Source organism: Xyrauchen texanus, chromosome 48 (assembly GCF_025860055.1).
Source record: "Xyrauchen texanus isolate HMW12.3.18 chromosome 48, RBS_HiC_50CHRs, whole genome shotgun sequence".
Taxonomy (NCBI): domain Eukaryota; kingdom Metazoa; phylum Chordata; class Actinopteri; order Cypriniformes; family Catostomidae; genus Xyrauchen; species Xyrauchen texanus.
Window position 1 is genome coordinate 7,512,274 of NC_068323.1, and position 24,090 is coordinate 7,536,363.

The following is a 24,090-nucleotide window of genomic DNA, read 5'->3' on the forward strand; positions in this document are numbered from 1 at the left end:
AACATTAAGTGTGGCTTACAGTCAAGGGCGTAGCCAGAAAATGACTTTTGGGACTCAAAAATGGATGGGCCAAATTTCCGCCCACATTTGTTTTTCTTATCCCAAAGAACAGAAAGGCGTGACATTCAAACCATTCTTTGACACTTTCAGAAATCAGTATTTATGCATTTTCAACTATTTGATAACTAAAAATTTGAAGTCAAAGAATAATCTGTAATATTCTGGGTGGGTCTAATTTGGGTAGGGCCTGCACCCTTGGGTCCGCCACAGCTTACAGTATGTGTCCAAATAATTTGGGGGTCACTGTTAATAAGAATAATAAAACAAATGGATCAAATACATTAAAAATATCACATGTTTATTTACATTTTCAATTCAGTGCAATTTCAGAACACTTTTGACAAAATACTCTAGGGGCCAAAAGTTTGGAATAATTTTCAGATTTTGCTCTTATGGAAAGAAATTGGTACTTTTGACCAAAGTGGCATTCAACTGATCCCAACGTATAGTCAGGACATTAATAATGTGAAAAATGACTACTACAATTTGAAAAACATTTAATAACTTCTTAAACTACTTCAAAGAGTTCTCATCAAAAAATCCTCCAAGTGCAGCAACGACAGCTTTGCAGATCCTTGTTATTCCAGCTTTCAGTTTGTCCATATACACAGGTGACATTTCACCCCACACTTCCTGTAGCACTTGCCATAGATGTGACTGTCTTGTTGGGCACTTCTCACACACCTTACAGTCTAACTGATCCCACAAAAGCTCAATGGGGTTCAGATCCATAACACTCTTTTCCAATTATCTGTATAACAATGTCTGTGTTTCTTTGACAAGGCAGGCAAAGAATGAGGATCTAAACGCAGCTTTATTTACAGAAGAATAAAAAAAAAAAACTAACTCGAATATAATGAAGACAAAACACAAGGAACCAGGCACAGAGCATCCAACAATACATGCAAAGACTGACAGACTAACCAGGGCGTACAAGGGCGTAAATATACAAAGGAAAACAAGGAACACCTGGGAGACAATCAGGGAATGAGGAACACCTGGGGAAATTATCAAGGGAAACTCAGTCATAAAATGAAACTACAAAGGACTACAAAAATGAACAGGACACAGGGACTAAACAAGATTCAACATAAAAGTCTAGGCAAAGACAGGGAATATATAACAGAGCCCCCCTTTAAGGAGCGGATTCCAGACGCTCAACAAAAACAAACAACAAAAAGCAAATTGTCCATGGAGTGTAGGGGACAAGGGTGGTTTAGGGGGGCACAAGGGGCAAACAGGCAGTTCAAGGGGGCACAAGGGGCAAGGAGAGCAGAGGAACATAGCAAAACATCTTTCAGCTTTGTTTGATATAATAGCAAGTGATTTTCTAGCACCAAATGATCAATTTAGCATGATTACTCAGCAGGATAAACTGTTGGAGTGACGCTGCTGTCGAGATTTGATCAAAAATGACTTTTTCAAATAGTGATGGTGCTGTTTTTTACATCAGTAATGTCCTGACTATCCATTGTGATCAGCTGAATGCCACTTTAGTGAATTAAAGTACCAATTTCTTTCCAAAAGAGCAAAATCTGTACATTATTCCAAACTTTTGGCCCCCAGTGTATATTATTTCAAAGCAGCTTTACAAAAAACAGTGCCTTAAAATGCCCCCCAGTGAGCAAGCCAAAGGCTGACAGTGGCAAGGAAAAACTCCCTAAGAAGTAAAAAAGGAAGAAACCTTGGGAGGAACCAAGACTCAGCTGGGGAAGCCCTCCTCCTCGGGCTGGCACATGTTTAAAATGTGCAAACATACACAAATGTTATATTGACCAGATGTATTCCAGCCATACAGAATTCATAATACTGACAAAATATTTATAATATGTGCAAATACTCTCATGTCTGAACACTTGGAAAATGTCCTGTTAACAGGAAAACTAGTTTGTACACGAGTGTTATTAAACTGTGAACTCCTTTTAGTGCTCGATAAATCCATTGAAATGGACAATAAGCGTGAAAATACTGAACCTTATATAATAACAACAATACAGTTACACAAAACAGCCGTAACGATTTTCACTTGAGGCTTGTCAGGATGAAAATGAGGTAGTTTGTTTCTTTGTACACACACATATTTATATTCACAATGACGCACAGTTAATACTGATAAAACATGAATAACACCGAAATAATTAACGTGTTTCATTAAACTTGAGTTATAATGCAGGTGTGCTACAAACTCAAGAATTTGATCCAAGACAGAAGAAGTCTAGACGAGATCCTAGCTTGACATTTGCAGGCAGTAGAAGCTGTTGTTGTTTTCTGAAGCTGTGGTTGAGATGAATCAGCTCATTCTCCAGAGATTAACCATGATATCAAAAGAGTATCATGAACTTTATTGCAAGTCCGTGATAAAACTGGACTGTCTTGACCATGTCCTAGTATCCCTCAGTGACTGCCTTTGAAAGTTCATCTCAATTGTTGGGTTGAACGTTTCCTGTCAAATGAATAAAGCATCCAAATTAAAGTGTGTCCTCAGTACTAAACTGTGAAAAACCCTCTCTGCATTAAATATTTCAGTTTAATTGGCATCGTCAGATGCATATGGCACATAAAACTAGAAAAAACATTCTCGCTTTATTAAGTGGCAATCGGATTGGCTGGTTTCCATGAGTAAAAGGACTTTTTATGAGTCCGCCTGAAAGTCGTGTTCACAAAGTACCAGGTTCACAGATCAAGAGGTTTTAAAGGCCGACTGCGGAGGATGGTGCGGAGAGAGAGATCGTTCTGGACATGTCCGTCATGTGTGTGTGTTTGTCCTTTGTTTAAGTTAACCATTCAAATATTCTTTATATCGCCAAGCCGGTTCTCGGGAACAGAAGGGTCTCCCGCCCCTGGCAGCTGTTCTCCCACTCTAGGCGGTCGGCAGCGAGACCCTCCCCGCTCTCAGACCCGGCGCGTTTCAACGGCCAGTAGGGGACTCCTCCACCCCTGGCAGCAGCCCTGACCGCTTCAGGCAGTCGGTTAGGAGCCCCTTCTCCCCTCACAGTCGGCAGCCGTTCCTCCGCATCCAGGCGGCCGGGCTCCTCCGTCCCCTGCAGACGGCCACGGGTGCTCCGTTGGGGTGGGCGGTAGTGGCGAGAACTCTACTACGGCGTATCCCTCCTCCTTCCGGGTTTCGGCACCAGTGTAAAGCAGTTCAATGGAAAGGAGGAGGTGAGAACCGGCTTGACGACATAAATAATATTTTAATGATTAACTTAAAAGTCAAACACACACACATGACGGACATGTCCATAACGATCTCTCTCTCCGCACAATCCTCTGCAGTCGACCTTTATCCCTCTCGGAGGCTTGATTAGCCTGATAAGGGACCGGTGTGTAGAATCACGACCCGGCCCGCCCTCCGCCCTGCCACCATTTGATAATAAATTAAAATATACATAATAACCGAAAAAGGTGCAGGCTGAAGCCTTTGCGTCACATCTGCATGAAGCCACAGAGGTTTAAGGGACCTGCACAATTAGTAGGCGGAGGATGCTGTACTGAACTGATTTTGCTTTGTCCTTTTCTTAGGTGAGGTGGTGATGTGTGGCGGTGGTGGAGACGGAAGGGCCTCAAGTTTGTACCGCTGTGCACATTCGGTTAAGGGCGATTCCACATGCGTAGACTAGGCGGTGACGTCTGAATACTCTGATTTCAATTAGTATAGTCAGCATTTAGTCGGTTGCTGGCCAAGTGACTAATATGCCACTTAGTATGGGAGACGGCCTCCATAAAAGCCAGGAATGTCGGGCCCCCGCCGCCTCGTACTAGGTATGGGCGGTGCGCAGGTGATTGCTAGGGGTCCGATGCACCGGATCTGTGTGCTATACAGATACCGATAAGAAATACAGAGTTTTGTTTGAGGCATATAGTTGCAGGTTAAGCAAACATCCACGAGTAAAATTTTATATATTCTACTCTGTTTTCTTAGTTATGTCTTTGAAATAGTTTGTACTGAGGTATTGTGTGCTGTTCTTAGACTCTCTACATGTTTCCCACCATTTTTCCGTGTGTTTTCTGAGCAATGATTTGCGGAGACTGCCATAACATTATTTCATTTTTCCCTGCATTGGTCTTTTGTTAAAGGAGCATATCTCAAGTAACCCCTAAATGGTACATAATGACAAAACCGACTCTGACTGATCGCTCTACGTGTCAGTTAAGTGGTTCTTCCCATCTTGGCCAAATTGAGATCCTGTACAGTCCAGACCATTGCTGTTTCCGTCACAGGTCTGGCTACCCAAGACTTCACCCTTAATTGGAGCGAGCATGTTGAAATCAAAATTATCAAAATGATTGATTGAATTGTGTCAACCAAATTTTCATTATTTAGTCAGCAAGATCAAAGAGAATAGCTTTGTTGTGATAATAATAGAAATTGCGTAACCTCAACTACCTGTAGCTTTCCACCTCGAGTTCAAGACAGGACTTTCCACGCAATGGACACGCATTCCAAAAGAACCGTCGCCATGGAATCCCGAGAAATCACAGAACCAAAACATTCCATTGTTCTTCAAAATAACCAACTCTACACTTCAAATGATTACACAATCATGAGGCATGTTTCTGGCTCACCAGCTCATATGCAGCTTAATTCATGAACATTTAACATAGACTTTGGACTTATTTCACTACAATCCAAATACACAGCCATGTGTACGATTATACGAACAATATGGACAAATGCATCGTATGCAGATGATATTTTATAAGCGCTAACTATGGATGAGCGCGGGGTGCTTAAAGACTGGTTTCACGTGAGTGTTGTGCAATCCACCGAGAATCACACATGCTCTATGCTACTGTTTCTCTGGAGCATGCAGGTTCAGGTGCGTGCATGACACCTGTCAACCAGGCTTCCCTCGTCATATATCAACCTATGTCCTGCTAAACTCTCATTCTCATTCTTGTTCAAATAATGTCTAAACAAATGCATGCAGTTTTCAAGTTACATTATCACTTATTGTGAGGTGGGAGATTTTGGCTAGTGAAAATGTTGACTGGTTTGTGTCCTTGGAAACTACTATTCACAATAGCTTGTGGGCCAAAAAGTCAATTTCAAACCCTGATTGCATTGTAGAGCTATGTGAGTAAAATATCGTATTTCCAGCATCTACAAGCAGAGGCAAACAGGGTCATGCTAACCAGTCCATTTCTTGACCCCTGTTTGACCAGGAGACTGATTTCAATTGATATGTCATTTTGCATTGCTTTATCACATGCATTGTTTGTCTTGTTAAAGTACAATATTGGAATGACTGAGTCACTAAATGTTTTCCAGAGTACATAAGCAGCAATATAGATAATATAGAAATCTGTGAAGCAAATATTTTAGAAAATTTGATAAATAACTTACATCTGTGTCCTACAACATTTTATTTTAACAGGGATGGACACAGTCAATCCTCAGATTCAATTCATAAGAATCCTGTAAAAAAAAGAACAGAAAAAGAAAACCCCCAGGTGACGGGGCACTTGACAGGATAGCCATCTGCAGAAGATCAGATACATTGTTAAACTAATGGTAATTTGCTTTACATTGAAACACAAAACATGACTAGACTTTGAGAAAAGTAATTTGTGATGACACTGAATACACTCTGATGGAATGAGACTCACCATTGTTGGTCGAGAAATATATAATGCCTGATAAAGGACAGGGCAAACAAGAATGAAAGAACAACAACTGTGTTGGGTTCATGGCTGTCAAGCCTGATTTACGCTTGACAAATCCACACAGGTACAAGATGCACACATCAGAAGTGGCGTAATCGTGGTATGGCGTTGCGTTGCGTGGTCGGGCACCTCCCGCTTATAATGAATATGCGGGCACTAGACTTTGAGCAGAAAATGAAGGATATGATTTCATGCTCTTGTATTTATATATATACTATATATATATATATATATATATATATATATATATATATATATATATATATATATATATATATATATATATATAATAATAAATCACAAATAACAAATAATGGTGTATTCAAAATTTTTAAACATACCATCTACTCCACTTTCCCGCAACATCAAAAGCTTTGAATGATCTATTTATATATTGAGCCAGGAGGTAAGTTTGGGAATATTCGATCTTCAATTGGTCACAGATCTTATCATTAATGATTACGCTGGTTAGAACATTTGAATGAATCGACACACTTTTTAAAAAATTATTTGTATTTTTATTTATTTTATATTACATATATAACATATTCTCTCATGTCGACGTTCTCTCGTTCTCTCACGTCGACGTTCTCTCGTTCTCTCACGTCGACGTTCTCTCGTTCTCTCACGTCGTCGTTCTCTCACGCTGACGTTCTCTCACGTCGTCGTTCTCTCACGCTGACGTTCTCTCACGTCGACGTTCTCTCTCGCCCAGTTGGCAGAAAATCTTTACTGCCAACTGGGGTGGCAGCAGGGGTGGCAAGGTATTCTTTTAGGGTGTCATTTGCGCGAACGTATTCTCTCACGTCGACGCTCTCGAGAACGTATTCTCTCACGTCGACGTTCTCGAGAAGGCGTTCAGCGGGAGATGCTGAAGTAAATGCGGAGTAAGTGCACGCAACGGTTAAACCCTTCTGTGTAGCACATAGTGATTGAGTGTGAATCATATGACTATGATATAGATATAGTGAATCAGGACTCTGGCGGGGTGATGGACTTGGAAAACCTGGTCTACGGCTCAGTGGTGGATAAGGAATCCAGTTCTGGTACTTTCTCCCTGTGGCTCTGGGACAGACAGTGAAGGGATAACAGGGGAGAGTCACACAACCTATATGAAAAAAACAAAACCCCAAACATTACAAAACAAAACAAAATTCCTTAAAACAATCAGTCTCTTTTAGCTGACATCTTCTAGAAATCATTAAGGTCATACAGTGCCTGTTGGTGTTTATTTTTCTAAATACATAAATAAAAAATGGAAATCCTATCATCATTTACTCACCCCTATATCATTCCAAACAGAATGATGTTATTTCTTTCATGGAACAAAAAAGTAGAAAATATGAAGAAAAGTACTCTTTTCTGTGAAACTACATTTAACTCTGGTTGTGGAGTTCAACTCACTGATTCAATTATCTGGTCTGTTTTGCACACTAAGCTATATTTCAGAAATCTTGAGCTACTATACAGGCTTGCACAAGAGACCGGAGATATTTAAGACATTTTAATGTTGCTTAGTCCACTGTTCAGAAAGTTATACAGGTTTGGAACAACATGAGGGTGAGTATATGATGACAGAATTGTCATTTTTTTTGGTGAAATACTCCTTTAATATATCCATTAACCACCCAAGTACATACAATCTCAAGTCACTCCAGGAAAATCTCTGTGCGATTACTATAAATCATCCTGGATGAAAACCGTCTGCTATTTGTAGGATGTTTGTCTATGATGTCATGCAGATATATGCCACTTATTAAATATGCAGAAACACAAATATTGTTCCTTAATTTGAGCAAGCTAAAACAGATCTCAACACAGATCTGCTGCATAATTTCCTCACATGTCTGAATTGCTGGAATAAGATTTAGTACTAAGTAACAAATAGTTGTGTACTAAGATATATACTTGCTGTCTTTTACTGCTCCTGTGGCAACGATACATCACACCTATGCAAAATATGCACAACAGCACACCAGCAATTATCACTGGTGTTAAATATGAATGCAGGCTTGAAACTGTAATAGACGAAATGAGAAAAGTAATTAGTGTAACAGAGTTTCTTCAGTCTGACATCAACCAGAAACTACAAGAAAACAGCAATTTTAGAAAATACAGATTTGTTAAATAAAACTTTGAAGCACTTCTCCTCTGATATCTTCATGCAGGGAACAATGAGAGAAATTCTCTCTGTATTGTAATCTGGTTGCAGACATTGTGTTCAAACGTAGAATACATTATTGTGAAGAGATTAGAATACATTACATAACACTGCAGCTGTCCTACCTGAACACATCTGAGAGACTTCAGTAATGTTGAGATATTTAGTCTGATTTCTGATGGGATTGTTGACCACACAGCTGTAGATGTTGTTCTCCTGATATTCCACGTCCAGAGAGAGACTGCTGTTGAGATCAGACACACTGATGTTGGAAAATGAACTGTTTCCTTTGTACCAGGAGAGAGTCACATGTGTCACATTCACCACTGAACACACCAACACACATTTAGATGAACTTTCAGATGAGTTTCTGGTGATGATGGGAACGGGAAGACGAGCTGGAAAACATGACAGTATATACAGTATATCATGCAGTTTCTCACTTTATTAAATTCACACCTGACAGAGGCTGTTAGCTTGACTCGGGCATAAAATCAAACCAAAAAATACACGAATCATGTTATTAATTTTTTTACTGTATTGGTTCAATCATTTTCTGTATTCTTTCATTTATAAACTGAGCTGTGAAACTAGCATCTCCCATGAACTGTTTGCAGAAAATTAGAATGTGCTATTCTTAAATATGCTAAGAAAATGTTTTTATTTTTTAAACATTTTTCTTTTTTAAATATATGTAAAATATTTAATTGAAAACTGATTTAAAAGCAGCATTTTGTTACAACAAGCAACGTGCTCTAATCCTGACATAGCGGCTGACTTCACTTGTTAACTCCATATCGGCCATCAGTTTCATCTAGTGATCTTCTTTTACTGTACATACTGTAAAGCTCAAAATAACAATTAAATTATCATTTAGGTAACACTTTAGAATACTGTATCTTACTTAATGCATAACTAATAAGGAATTACTGCAGAACTAAAAAGTAATTCTTCATTAACAATTAAGTCACTAATATTAACTACTAAGGAAGATGTGTTAACTAATCAGTATGTAATAGCATTTTATAATTGTGTTAAGTAACAATTAGTTAATCAATAACTATTGAATTCAGTCATGCCTCCTGATGAACTACTTTTAATTATCTACTAATTCAGCTTCAGGAGAAGTAACTATTGAGTAACTACTAATGAACAGTCGATTAATTACAATACTGTTCCAGGTTGTAAGTAATTCCCTCATAATTATGTGGCAATTCTGTATTAATGTCATGTTCTCTGTTGTCTTTTGTTTTTGTGCTTTTATGTTGAAGTTTAGTTTAGTTCCTGTTTGGTTTTTGTAGTCCTTTTGTAGTTTCTTTTTATGATTGGTTTTCCCCTGATTGTTCTCCTTCCCTGATTGTTGCCCCAGGTGTCCCTCATTCCCTTGTTTGTTCCTTTGTGTATTTAAACCCCGCTGTTTCTCCATTCCCCTGTCGGTCGTTGAATGTTGTACATGTTCTGAAGATTTATGAAGGTTTATGTTTCCACTGTTTCTATGTTAGCGCCGTTGCCTGTCCTGCCGTGTTTTCTTAGTTCAGTGTTCCTCTGTGGTTGTTTCTTATGTTTATATTTTGGTTATCCCCTCGTGGATGTTTTGTTTTAATTAAACAGTCGGATTCCCCCTGGTCTGCACCAGTTCTAAGTCAGCTGCTAGGCGCTGGCTCTGGGATGGTCGAGGCTACAGGCGCTGGCTCGCAGACCGTGGCTGGCGTAGGCGCTGGCTCGCTGACCATGCCGCGGCCCGGGGCGCCTCCGCCGTGCCTCCGCCGTGCCTCCCGTCCGGCGCGCGGCCCCCCTCCCCTTCCCCTCTTGACTGTCCGGTCGCCCCCTTCACGGGGGGAGGCCGGGCGGCTCGCAGGGGGGTCGCCCGGAGAGGGGTGTCTGTCGCGGTCGGGCGGGCGGTGTGCGCCTCGGTGCCTAGCAGCTGACTTAGAACTGGTGCGGACCAGGGGGAATCCGACTGTTTAATTAAAACAAAACATCCACGAGGGGATAACCAAAATATAAACATAAGAAACAACCACGGAGGAACACTGAACTAAGAAAACACGGCAGGACAGGCAATGGTGCTAACATAGAAACAGTGGAAACATAAACCTTCATAAATCTTCAGAACACGTACAACATTCAACGACTGACAGGGGAATGGAGAAACAGCGGGGTTTAAATACACAAAGGAACAAACAAGGGAATGAGGGACACCTGGGGCAACAATCAGGGAAGGAGAACAATCAGGGGAAAACCAATCATAAAAAGAAACTACAAAAGGACTACAAAAACCAAACAGGAACTAAATTAAACTTCAACATAAAAGCACAAAAACAAAAGACAACAGTGAACATGACAATTAATTAATCATGGGTTCCCTGTATTTTCACTTTAGAATACTGTTCCAGGTTGTAAGTTATTCCCTCATAATTATGTGGTCATACTTTATTAATTACTCATGGGTTCCCTGTATGTTCCCTTCCCCTCAGTCATTGCCTTACATACAGGAATAATTGACCCAAATGTAATGTGATATGTGCTGAGGAAAACAAGAGATACACACTACACTGTATATAAATCATAAACCTACCTGAGGTTAGTTGGCTGTAAGATGGGGTTCCATTCCGTTGTTGATTTCTGGTTACAGACCACACTCACAAAGCAACTGACCATACAGTCCAAAACTATTAAATTCGCTGTAATGACTCATTTTGGGAGTGTAGTAATTCCACAAAATGCGTATTGCATTTCCATAGTAATAATAACATTAGAAGTAAGGAAGAAGAAATGGCCACAACCTGAATATTGTAATGGCTAATTGTTATGATATTATTGTAATTAATTGTAATTAATCGACTGTTCATTAGTAGTTACTCAATAGTTACTTCTCCTGAAGCTGAATTAGTAGATAATTAAAAGTAGTTCATCAGGAGGCATGACTGAATTCAATAGTTATTGATTAGCTAATTGTTACTTAACACAACTATAAAATGCTATTACATACTGATTAGTTAACACATCTTCCTTAGTAGTTAATATTAGTGACTTAATTGTTAATGAAGAATTACTTATTAGTTCTGCACTAATTCCTTATTAGTTATGCATTAAGTAAGATACAGTATTCTAAAGTGTTACCAGTGCATGTGTTAGCCTGTTATTCATTGCAGTGCCATGTTTGATGGGAATGAAAACGAGGCTGTGAGCCGTAGACGTAAAGCTACTAGATCACATGTAACTTTAATTCACAAACCATGTATTGGAAAGATGCATTCTCAATATTTCATTAGCTGAACAATCAACACCAATTTAAACAACTGTACAGCCCACTGAAGAGACTTCTACCCATTACAGCCTTGTTTTGATCCTGTCAAAAATCAAATATGGCCCTATTCGAAGTCGAAAAGATTGAGTGTACAGTATGATAGTTTTAACACATCTTTTGGACTGAAAGGGAGTTAACAGATGTTTTTGTAAATAGCACTCTACAGAGGGGGATACTGACAGAATTCATGAATTATTTATACACTTTCTGAAAATATGTAAATCTGTGTTTATTCTGGAGCATCAAAGGACTCTGATAGATGCAAGGGGGAACTAATAAAGGTTGTAAGTAAGCTGACCTGTAATTCTTGCCAACATTAATTATCAAAAAGTTGATTTTTAACATTTAACATGTGTATATGGAAAAATGTACTGAAACACTTTACTCACCATGCACAGTAACATTAAATGTTTTGTTTGAGTTTCCTCTGTTACTGAAGATCTGTAGTTTATAAAGTCCAGAGTGTTTGATTCTGATGTTTCTGATGGTGAGAGATCCAGTCTGATCATCCAACTGCAGTTTGTCTCCAAATGTCTCATTACTGTGACGCATATCAATGTCATGCTTATAGATTAGAGCTATACGAGTCTTATGAGGTCCAAACATCCACAGTATCTGATCCTCTCTCTGTATTTCAGTAACACCAGTGGGTAGAGTGACAGAATCTCCCTCCATCACCGACACTGACTTCAATTCATCCGTCTCTAACACTGACTCCGTTCCATGTTTAGATGTACCGGCATCCATCGCACCTGGTTCATAAGTTCATAAGTTTAAAATGTAACTTTTACAACATAAATAATGGACTGAACCAACTACGATATATGTTTCATGATCCTAAAATAATGTGCCTTAGATAAATAGAAAGCCTTAAATTCTCTCCAAATTATTTAATACAGTCCAATCTTCCCCAAAGGTCCATTTCAGTCATCAGGGTGAAAAATACACTACAGGACTGTACTAATTACATATGACCTGGTTGACATTTATTATGACATTAGAATGTCACACTTTTATTTTGAATTCATGATGAAAAAAATCTGAAAGGAGTGAATGGCTACAAAAACCAGTGAGCGCATTTGGACACTAACACCATGTGTCAGAGTGAAGCTCGATCTGGATAAAAGTATTATTATTATTATTATTTTCCAAAGTAAGGTAAATATAAGATAAAAGGACATATGTGATCACGTTTCTATGACAGAAATTCTCTCAGATACATAGATTCAGCATCCAAATACGGTATATATATTTATGAATATTAAGATAGTACTTATTGCAAGGGAACGCGAATCTATTGTGAGGGAATGCAAAACTTATTGCAAGGAACGCAAAACTATTGCGAGGGAACGCAAAACTATTGCGAGGTTACGCAAAACTTATTACAAGGGAACGCAAAACTATTGCGAGGTTACGCAAAACTTATTGCAAGGGAACGCAAAACTATTGCAAGGTTACGCAAAACTTATAGCAAGGGAACGCAAAACTATTGCGAGGTTACGCAAAACTTATTGCAAGGGAACGCAAAACTATTGGGAGGGAATGCAAAACTATTGGGAGGGAACGCAAAACTATTTTGAGAGAATGCAAAACTATTGCAACTGAATGCAAATCTATTGCTAGGGAATGCAAAACTTATTGCAAGGGAACGCAAAACTATTGCAAGGTTACGCAAAACTTATAGCAAGGGAACGCAAAACTATTGCGAGGTTACGCAAAACTTATTGCAAGGGAACGCAAAACTATTGGGAGGGAACGCAAAACTATTTTGAGAGAATGCAAAACTTTTGCAACTGAATGCAAATCTATTGCAACGGAATGCAAAACTATTGCGAGGGAATGCAAAACTTATTGCGAGGTGACGCAAAACGTGTTGCTAGGGAACGCAAAACTATTGCGAGGGAAAGCAAAACTATTGTGAGAGAATGCAAAACTATTGCAACTGAATGCAAATCTATTGCTAGGGAACGCAAAACGTATTGCAAGGGAACGCAAAACTATTGCGAGAGAATGCAAAACTTATTGCGACGGAAAGCAAAACTATTGCAAGAAACACAAAACCTTTGCATTGTAACGCAAAACTTATTGCGAGGGAATGCAAAACTTATTGCGAGGGAACGCAAAACTATTGCGAGGGAATGCAAAAATTATTGTGAGGGAACGCAAAACTGTTGCGACGGAACGCAAAAATATTGCGAGGAAATGCAAAACTTATTGCGAGGGAACGCAAAACTATTGCGAGGTTACACAAAACATATTGCTAGGGAACGCAAAACTATTGCGAGGGAACGCAAAACTGTTGCAACTGAATGCAAAACTTATTGCGAAGGAACGCAAAACTATTGTGAGGGAACGCAAAACTGTTGCGACGGAACGCAAAAATATTGCGAGGAAATGCAAAACTTATTGCGAGGGAACGCAAAACTATTGCGAGGTTACACAAAACATATTGCTTGGGAACGCAAAACTATTGCGAGGGAACGCAAAACTGTGGCAACTGAATGCAAAACTTATTGCGACGGAACGCAAAACTATTGCGACAGAAAGCAAAACTATTGTGAGAGAACGCAAAACTATTGCGACGGAACGCAAAACTTATTGCGAGGGAACTCAAAACTATTAAAACGGAATGCAAAACTTATTGCGAGGGAACGCAAAACTATTGCGACAGAAAGCAAAACTATTGTGAGAGAATGCAAAACTATTGTGACGGAACGCAAAACTTATTGCGAGGGAACGCAAAACTTTTGCAACGGAATGCAAAACTTATTGCGACGGAATGCAAAACTTATTGCGAGGGAATGCAAAACTATTGTGAAAGAAAGCAAAACTATTGTGAGAGAATGCAAAACTTATTGCGAGGGAACGCAAAACTATTGTGACAGAAAGCAAAACTATTGTGAGAGAATGCAAAACTTATTGCGAGGGAACGCAAAACTATTGTGACAGAAAGCAAAACTATTGTGAGAGAATGCAAAACTTATTGCGAGGGAACGCAAATCTATTGTGACAGAAAGCAAAACTTATTGTGAGGGAATGCAAAACTATTGCGAGGGAACGCAAAACTATTGCGAGGGAACGCAAAACTATTGCGAGGGAATGCAAAACTTATTGCGACGGAAAGCAAAACTATTGCAAGGAACACAAAACGTTTGCAAGGTAATGCAAAACTTATTGCGAGGGAATGCAAAACTATTGTGAGGTTACACAAAACATATTGCTAGGGAACGCAAAACTATTGTGAGGGAACGCAAAACTGTTGCGACGGAACGCAAAAATATTGCGAGGGAATGCAAAACGTATTGCGAGGGAACGCAAAACTATTGCGAGGTTACACAAAACATATTGCTAGGGAACGCAAAACTATTGCGAGGGAACGCAAAACTGTTGCAACGGAACGCAAAACTTATTGCGACGGAACGCAAAACTATTGCGACAGAAAGCAAAATTATTGTGAGAGAATGCAAAACTATTGCGACGGAACGCAAAACTATTGCTACGGAATGCAAAACTTATTGCGAGGGAACGCAAAACTTATTGCGAGGGAATGCAAAACTATTGCAACGGAATGCAAAACTTATTATGAGGAGCATAAAACTTATTATGAGGAGCATAAAACTATTGCAACGGAATGCAAAACTTATTGCGAGGGAACGCAAAACTATTGCGACAGAAAGCAAAACTATTGTGAGAGAATGCAAAACTATTGCGACGGAACGCAAAACTTATTGCGAGGGAACGCAAAACTATTGCAAGGGAATGCAAAACTATTGTGACAGAAAGCAAAACTATTGTGAGAGAATGCAAAACTTATTGCAAGGGAACGCAAAACTATTGTCACAGAAAGCAAAACTATTGTGAGAGAATGCAAAACTTATTGCGAGGGAACGCAAAACTATTGTGACAGAAAGCAAAACTATTGTGAGAGAATGCAAAACTTATTGCAAGGGAACGCAAAACTATTGTGACAGAAAGCAAAACTATTGTGAGGGAATGCAAAACTATTGTGAGGGAATGCAAATCTATTGTGAGGTGACGCAAAACGACTCGGTTACTAACGTAACCTCGGTTCCCTGAGAGGAGGGAACGAGTATTGCGTAAGTAGCTTACGCTATGGGAAATATTGAAGTCTTTATGTAAAACGCATTGCAGCTGCACAGCAGACAGTAATGAGCGAGGCAGCTCGGTCATTGGCTGTGCTGCGGCAACTTGCTCGAACCAATGACGGGCGACTCTGAGCAGCGCTACCAATGAGCGCGCTACGCCAGCGCTCAGAGCCCGCCAAGATGGGCGTGGCTAAGGCTATATATTAGGCCCCATCATGAGAGTTCTTTAGGTTCAATCGACTGAAGCAACTGACCAAGCACAAGCACGGCAGCTTACGCAATACTCGTTCCCTCCTCTCAGGGAACCGAGGTTACGTTAGTAACCGAGTCGTTCCCTTCGAGAGGTCTCCTATTAGCGTAAGTAGCTACGCTATGGGAACACCATGCAAAACGCCGTGGCGTGCTGACTTCAGCTCTATAAAGCCAGAGGCAGATGCCTGAGCCTTAAAGCAAAGTGATTATTCAACGAGCCGACCAACGGCGAGCTATATAATGGGATAATACAGAGCCTTTGCCACAAGGTGGCCCATGGTGGAAGCTCATTGTAAAAACACAAGCACATATCTTATGTACTGATTTTTCTATTTACTGATATGCATAAAAACCCTCTAAGTCAGTCAGAGACGGACCTTATAAGGAGGAGATAATGATCAGCATATACGTACTCCAGTCCATACTACAGTCAGGCTGATAGAATGTTGAAATGCAATGAGGGGACCTGTAGGTTATAAAACCTGATAAATGTCAAAGGCGAGGCCCAGCCTGCCGCGCTACAAATATCCTCAATGGGTATCCCACTCGACCACGCCCACGAGGAGGCCATGCACCTCGTAGAGTGAGCTCTGGCGCCTAAGGGGCATTGAAGGCCCTTGGCTTTATAAGCCAGCGCTATAGCATCTACTATCCAGCCGATATTCTTTGCTTTGAAACTGCGAGACCTTTAGTCGCGGCCGCCAAAGCATACTGAATAATTGTTCCGTCTGTCTGAACAGGGCAGAGCGTTCCAAGTATACTCTGAGCGCCCTGACCGGGCAGAGTAAATTAAGCGTCGCTTAGTCTGCTGGAGACGATAAGCTGCCAGAGATATCACCTGTACTCTGAAGGGTGTGGAGAGCACTTTAGGAATATACCCGTGCTTTGGCCTAAGGACAACTCTGCAGTCGTTAGGTCCAAATTCCAGGCAAGCAGCTTGATGACAGCGCGTGCAGGTCAGCCCACTCTTTTAACTGAAGCGAGTGCCAGCAAGAGCGCAGTTTTGAGCGAGAGCTGTTTAAGGTGCAGGTTCGGAGAGGTTCGAGCGGGGCACTCTTGAGTGTGTCCAGGACCGTGGCCAGGTCCCAGATCGGTACCGAGGGGCGAGGAGGGTTCATCCTCCTAAGCCTCTTAGGAAAGCGAATGATTAGGTCGTTTTTCCCTAATGAGCGTCCTTTATCAGGATTGTGTGACGCCGCTATGGTAGCCACATAGACTTTGAGCGTGGAGGGTGCCCACCTCCAGCAGCTCTTGCAAAAAGGCGAGTACACTTGGTATCTCGCACGATTTGGGGTTCAAGCTCTTGGTATCATACCAGTCACTGAACACTTTCCACTTTTGGGCAAATAAAGCGCTCATAGAGGCTCGGCGCCTCAGTGATGGTTCTCAACACTCCGCTGGGGAGGTTCCCTGGAACCCGTTGAGGGGCCATGCATGAAGGGCCCACAGATCGGGGCGGGGATGAAGAATCGTCCCGTTGGCCTGCCTGAAGAGGTCCAGCCTCAACGGAATCGGCCATTGGGCAGATTGCATCATCTGCATCAGTTCTGGAAACCACGTCTGGTTCTTCCAGAGTGGGGCTACCAGGAGCACTGCACATTTCACCTCCCTGATCCGACTGATGACCTGAGGTAGCATCGCGATCGGGGGAAAAGCATACAAGGGGCGGCTCAGCCAGACTTGGGCGAGCGCGTCCGTGCTCTTTGAGAAGAAAAGAGGGCAGTGCGCATTTTCCCTGGAGGCGAAGAGGTCGACCTCTGCCTCGCCAAAGGTTTGCCATAACCACTGAACCGTCAGGGGTGGAGAGACCATTCTCCTGGGAGAACTTTGTCTCTGGACAGCATGTCCGCTCCCTGGTTCAGGGCGCCTGGCACATGCGCTGCTCTCAGCGGCGCGGGTTGTGCTGTGACCATAAGATGAGCTCCTGGCCATAGAGTGCAGGGAGCTCGACCTGAGTCCACCCTGGCGATTTATATCACGATACTACCGTCATGTTGTCCGTTCGGACCAGGGCGTGTTCGTTTTCAGGTGCGGAAGCAGGGCTCTGAGAGCCAAGGCGACCGCTTTCATTTCCAGACAGTTTATATGTAGAGCTTTTCGGGTTTGACCAAAAACCGGAGACAGGCCTGCCCTCGTAAAGGGCCCCCCATCCTATTTTGGAGGCATCTGTCGTGATCATTTTTCTCCGTGTGTTCACGCCCAGACTCACGCCGGTTTGATACCAGTTTGATACAGCCGTGATTCGCTCTGATTAAAAAGTGGCCCGAGCGCCACGCGTGAGTGGGGACACGGCTCTTGAGCCAGGGTTGGAGAGGACGCATGTGTAACAATCCTAGCTGGAGTACAGCTGATGCCGAGGCCATGAGACCGAGCATCCTTTGAAATCGTTTGACGGTGCTCTGATGAGAGGCGCGCCGTCATCTGCACTGAGTCTAGCACTATTCCCAGAAAAGAGATATTCTGGCTGGGGGATAGCACGCTCTTTGCAAAATTGATTCTCAGTCCCAGACATTCTAGATGGCTGATAATCCAAGATCTGTGCGTCGTTAACTGACTGTCTGATTGTGCTAGGATTAGCCAATCATCGAGGTAATTCAGTATTCGCACTCCCCGCTGTCTCAGGGGGGAAAGTGCTGCGTCCATACATTTCCTGAATGTACGGGGGGCCAATGATAGGCGAATGGTAGTACTGTGTACTGGTTTGACTGTCCCTCAGCTGAATCTCAGAAATGGCCTGTGATGAGGCTCATCGAATGTGAAAGTAAGCGTCTTTGAAATCCACTGATAGAAACCAATCCCGGGCGAACTTGCACGAGGATATGTTTGGTCGTTAACATTCTGAACGAGCGATTCATTAAAGCTTTGTTCAGATGTCTGAGATCTAGGATGGGGCGGAGGCCACCGTCCTTTTTTGGGACGAGAAAGTAGTGGCTGTAAAAACCTGCCTCGCTCATAGAGGGAGGAACAGTTTCTATAAGCCCTTCTCTATCAGTTTGAGCACCTCGGTGCGTAGAACATGTGAAAAATCTTTCCTCACTTTCGTCTCGACCACCGCTGAAAAGCGGGGTGGTCTCTGGCGAGTTGAAGTGAGTACCGGTGTTTTATTATGTTCAAAACCCATTTCGGCATGTCGGGGATTTTTTCCCAGGCTTTTGCTCGCACAGATATGGGCTGAATGCTGGCTGGGAGCGTGTCGCAGTGACGTATGGGCCCTGCCGGCGAATTGCCTTGTGCTAACACTGAGCTTACAGCTCTCAGAGGCGCGAGGCGCACTGAGCAGCTTTGTTGAGTGCCGAGTGCAGGGGTGCGTGTGAGATTACAGGCACGCGCTATCTCCGTAATGCTCGCAGCATGAGCTGGCGAAATGTTTGAAACTGTATAGACAGTGTTTACGGGTGGGGGTGCATACATTGTAATAGAGCACGCAGCCACTTTCATAAAGCTTCCCGTTCTTAGCGGGGAGTTTCTTGGCTCGTCTGTCGCATCTGTGATGCTCGCGGCATGAGCCAGAGAACTGTTTGAAACTGTATGGGCAGCTTATGGGTGGGGGTGCATATACCGTAGTAGGCACGTCGCCACTTTCATAAAGCCTCCGGCTGGGCGGGGGTTTTGGGCATGCATACAGTGTTTGTGTGTAGGGGTGCATGCATGACAGCAGGCACGCGCGCTACCTTTATAGTATTTCCCGCTTTTACTGGGGAAGTGTTTATAACTGTGGGAACAGTGCTTGTGTGTATTGGTGCATACATGACAATAGGCACACAATCCATATTTATGGGGCATCCAGCTTGAGCTGGGGAAGTATTCGACACTGTTTGAACAGTATTGATATGTGGGAATGCGCACTTTAGTGTGGACACGTGACCCCTTAGTGACACAGGCAGAAAATGACTCTTTTTGTGATTCTGTGTGTTGCCGTTAAAACGGCATTTGATTGCAGGTGAGCGAGTTCTGTGACTGGCCCATTGACTGCTGTACAGACATTTCCAGCCGCTTGTAAGGGGACTGGGTAATGTTTTACATGTTTTGGAGAGAGTGGTCCGGCTTTTGCGAGACACGCACTCTCTCTCTTTCTTCCTACGGCTAGGAAGACTTACGAGGCTCCGGGTTCAGCACGATCTTGGGCCGAGGTCCCCGTCGCTCAGGCGGCTGCTTTCGGTTAGCAGAACGCGAGCGGCGTCGAGCATCCGTTTCAGGTTGCGGACGATCTCTGAGTCCATGCTGGTGCCCCTGCTCGTGTCCGCTAATGTCGACGGCGTGGGGTCGAAGGCCGGGCCCTGCCAGTCGTCTGATGCAGCGTCAATGAAAGGCTGTCATCCTTTTCACTGTCGTCCCCTGACGCGCCGAACAGACGAGACACACCGCTCTGGAGGGGTGCTGGTCTGCCTGCGTGAATTGAACTGGCGGCAGGGAGTCCTTGGGTGGTGGTGAAGCGTGCTCTGGCGGCCTCCGTGAGCGGCGCTTTTTCTTGCACGGCTCGAACAGAGGGGATGGCAGCACGGTGGTAGCAGGCTCGTTCACGGCGAAGGCGGCAAAGCGAGCGCGCAGCTCGGTGAGGCCCAGGGAGTCACATTCGGGCATCCGCCTCGAGTGAGAGCAGCTTCTGCGTGGTCAGGTCCCAGGCAGCGAGCGCAGAGAATGTGACGGTCGCTGTCAGGAAGAGGGCCTCTGCACGAGGCGCAGGTCGAAGGCATTTGAAACAACGTCTCGAATTTGCTCTTTCACTAAAGGACAAAAAGCGTCTCAGAGACGAACACTTGCAAAGTTAGCTTTTAGTAAAAGGATATCAAGGTGATGCGCGCCGGATGGCGTAGCAGAAGGCTTTGAAGGCGGCTGAAGGCACCGGCGTCCCGTAGCAGTCCTGCTGTAGGCTTGTCGACGGCGGTCGAAAAGACTCCAATAATCCGGAGGATCCAGCGAAGAGAAGGTCTTTGCTGAAGGAGATTAAATCTAAAGAACTCTCATGACGGGCCTAATATATAGCCTTAGCCACGCCCATCTTGGCGGGCTCTGAGCGCTGGCGTGAAGCGCTCATTGGTCGCGTTCAGAGTCACCCGTCATTGGTTCGAGCAAGTTGCCGCAGCACAGCCAATGACCGAGCTGCCTCCGCTCATTGCTGTCTGCTGTGCAGCTGCAATGCGTTTTACATAAAGACTTCAATATTTCTCGAGAAACTGAGTTTTTCCATAGCGTAAGCTACTTACGCAATAGGAGAGACCTCTCGAAAGGGAACATATTGCAAGGGAACGCAAAACTATTGCGAGGGAACGCAAAACTATTGTGAGGGAATGCAAAACTATTGCTAGGGAGCATAAAACTATTATGAGGAGCATAAAACTATTATGAGGAATGCAAAACTATTGCAAGGGAACGCAAAACTATTGTGAGGGCATGCAAAACTATTGCTAGGGAACGCAAAACTATTGTGAGGGAACGCAAAACTATTGCTAGGGAACGCAAAACTATTGTGAGAGAATGCAAAACTATTGCTAGGGAACGCAAAACTATTGTGAGGGAATGCAAAACTATTGCTAGGGAACGCAAAACTATTGCGAGGAAACGCAAAACTTATTACAACGGAACGCAAAACTTATTTTATGGGAACACAAAACTATTGTGAGGGAACGCAAAACTTATTACGAGGGCAGTCAAAACGTATCACAAGGGAATACAAAACTATTGCGAGGGAACATGAACTATTGTGAGAGCTCGCAAAACATATCTTGAGGGAATGCAAACTGTTGCGAGGGCATGCCAAACTTATCATTAGGGAACGCAAACTATTGTGTTGTGTGCTGTTGGTGGCTCTTATTGTGTAATTTATAATTATTAGTATATTTTCTAATTTACTGGGTATATTTATTGATGAACATGCACATTAATGTTTAATGTGGAATGTCATAGATTGAGCTCAATGCCTAGCTGTTACAATGAGTTGTCCACTTTTAATTGGCTTGTTGCTGATGCCACATAAGGTATTTTCCGGTTACTGACGCATGTTACTAAAACCATACAAGGAAGGCAAGTTCATTTTCTTCTTGAAATTAAGATGAAGTGATTAGTTTGTTATGGTAAATCTTTGGTATATTTTAATGAATTACCTTATTTTTGTCAGAAAAATTAGATGTCACTATAAACATCACACTTCCAGTTGAATAACTCCTCTATTGGTGTCTGGCCATGTTGGTTAATTTTATTAGCAGTTTAGTTTAAAACAGGTTAGTTTCACGGAAGGCATAATTCATTTCAGTGAAATAGTTCAACCATCATAAATATAGGTTAGTTGACAGTCTTACTTTAGTTACTTTATCATAATAATTAATATGTTTAAAGAAATCCAGTCTGTTACTGTTCAGTGTTAAGGATAAAGGTTGGAGGGATTTTGATAATAATCAAACAATTTCATATATATCGTATAACACCATAAATGGAAGCAAATATGTCCTGTCATAATACACATACGTATAACTAATATATATAGAGAGAGAGAGAGAAAAAAAAGTTTTAGAGGAAAAAGAGCAAAAACTTATGCAATGGAAAATAAATACTACTTACCACACACAACTAATAGAGTGCCAACAATAAACCAGAATTTCATTTTAAAATAATCCTGTTTCATTTGTTTCTCTGCTGTGGGTTTTCCTTTACTGTCGTACGGAAGTTATACTGTTTGATCACAAAGTGAAAAAAGTTCAGACCTGCAAATCCAGTGATTATTTTCTTTGGCAGGAATGACTCACCTGACCTTGTTTGCTAAATCAAAATTTCTAATGTTTGAGTCATAGGATAGTATCTCTTGTCTTCTTAACCCCTCCCCCTTTTTTGTAACCATGTGACAAGAACAGTTATTATGACTTATAATGACTTGTGGATTCCATTTTGTATCATTTATTTATGTTAATGTAAACAGACTGTTCTCTGTTTTCTGTATGTACAGTATGTGGGGATGCATGGATACATTTTTCAAGGAGTATGGCTTGTTTTGTATATAGATTTATTGCTGTTGTTTTGTTACATTTGTTTTGTTCATTTGTGTTTGTATGGTATGGATTTGATTTGAATTGTTTTATTCATGCAAAATAGCTGTACAATCTCATCCTCTTGTAACAATGTGTAGGACTGAAAAAGATCTATAAAAATTATTTAAAAAAAAAAGTCACTTGGTTAAAGTCACTGGATCATTCCATTTGTAATAGTTTGGACATTGATTGGGTATCAAGAAAGGAGGGAGAAACAGAAAGTTCAATGCTGTTGTCATTTTGTTCCTGGAAAAGGCTGCTCTGTTTGCGTAACTGGGAGTGGTTCTTTTTATCTGCCTACCTGTCAGTCAAGTCAAGTCAACTTTACTGTCATTACTGCTAGAGTTTAAAACATTGCCAAATCATTATACGACTGGTGTGCACAATATAGAAATCTATCTATCTATCTATCTATCTATCTATCTATCTATCTATCTATCTATCTATCTATCTATCTATCTATCTATCTATCTATCTATCTATCTATCTATCTGTCTATCTATCTGTTTGTCTCTGTCTGTCTGTCTGTCTCTGTCCATCCTGGTCCCGTCTGTCTATCCATCTGTCTGCGGTATGTATTAGTAGTATTGTCTGTCTGTCAAGTCAAGTCAGCTTTATTGACAGACAGATGTCCGTCCGTCCGTCAGTCCATTCCTCTGTCTCTCTCTCTCTCTCTCTCTCTCTCTGTCTGTCTGTCTGTCTGTAATTATACGACTGGTGTGCACAATATAGAAATATTGTCTAGGTTACTGTTGTAACCTCCATTCCCTGATGGAGGGAACAAGATGTCAGGGAACGGAGGTTACAACAGTAACCTAGATGATCCGTCTGTCACTCACTTTAACGTTGTGTCGAAGAGCGACACTAGGGGTCCAATTTTAATCACGCCATGCGCTGAACCGTGTACGCGCGCTGCTGACACAGGTGCGGGCAGGTAGTTGTGTGCCAAAACGACAGGCCCTGTCAGACTGTACGTACCCTTCCCCAACACCCCATAAGATCGTCATAACCTTCTGGTTCCCTACACCCGATATGGGTGGAACAAGGCGACGTGCCAAGCATGGGAGCAAGCCGTGCCAGCCGAGGCTTTTCTCTCTCTATGTTTCTCACATAGAGTTAAAGTGGCTGGGGCCATCTTAACGCTATCACACGCATCGGGAAGGCAATTCCTATTCTTTCAGGGGGAAAGACCCTGTGGAGACCACACCTGCCCAGGCTGGGGAGGTAAAGTGTGGTGGAATACATCATATGGGATTTTAGGTCGCATGTGGAGAATAGCCGGTGGTAGATACTACCTCATTGGGAGGAAGGAGTTGCTACAAACACGACGACCGGGGGCAGTGAGGACTGACCAAGAGAGACGTGGGTCCGCTCAGCAAGGGATGTACCATGGAAAATACACACAGTGGGACAAGTGCTCACGGGGCCCGACCTGTGGATCACCTATTCCAGTACAGAGCAATTTGAGTACTTGCATTGGGTTTGGTTGGGGAATTCCTCCGCTGAATTCATGGA

The 24,090-nt window shown here is 42.4% G+C and overlaps 2 protein-coding genes across 7 annotated transcripts in view; one reads left to right on the top strand and one right to left on the bottom strand.

Annotated features, from left to right (window-relative positions):
* LOC127639582 (natural killer cell receptor 2B4-like) overlaps positions 1–24,090 on the top strand; it is a 103,606-nt gene that overhangs the window by 62,958 nt on the left and 16,558 nt on the right. The gene's annotated exons all lie outside the window — the stretch shown is intronic.
* LOC127639584 (SLAM family member 6-like) lies at positions 375–22,310 on the bottom strand. 4 transcript variants are annotated; one of them, XM_052121682.1, is made up of 6 exons: positions 22,112–22,310; positions 11,588–11,950; positions 8,014–8,286; positions 7,640–7,676; positions 5,408–6,835; positions 375–2,503 (listed from the first exon to the last, which is right to left on the bottom strand). In XM_052121682.1, exons 1-5 carry the CDS (start codon positions 22,173–22,175, stop codon positions 6,739–6,741), a joined length of 834 nt encoding a protein of 277 aa, XP_051977642.1. In that variant the 5' UTR covers positions 22,176–22,310; the 3' UTR covers positions 375–2,503; positions 5,408–6,738. The 4 variants fall into 4 exon arrangements, with proteins under 4 accessions (XP_051977642.1, XP_051977644.1, XP_051977641.1 ...); XM_052121684.1 differs by having other exon boundaries at positions 7,636–7,676; XM_052121681.1 differs by having other exon boundaries at positions 7,640–7,745.

Excerpts from the sequence above, each read along its gene's own strand:
- LOC127639584 (XM_052121681.1), bottom strand. The coding sequence starts at position 22,175 with ATGAAACAGGATTATTTTAAAATGAAATTCTGGTTTATTGTTGGCACT. Across the intron at positions 11,951-22,111 it reads CACTCTATTAGTTGTGTGTG|GTGCGATGGATGCCGGTACA; the intron begins GTAAGTAGTATT and ends CTTATGAACCAG. Across the intron at positions 7,746-8,013 it reads AGTCTCTCAGATGTGTTCAG|TTTCAAGCCTGCATTCATAT; the intron begins GTAGGACAGCTG and ends CGTCTATTACAG.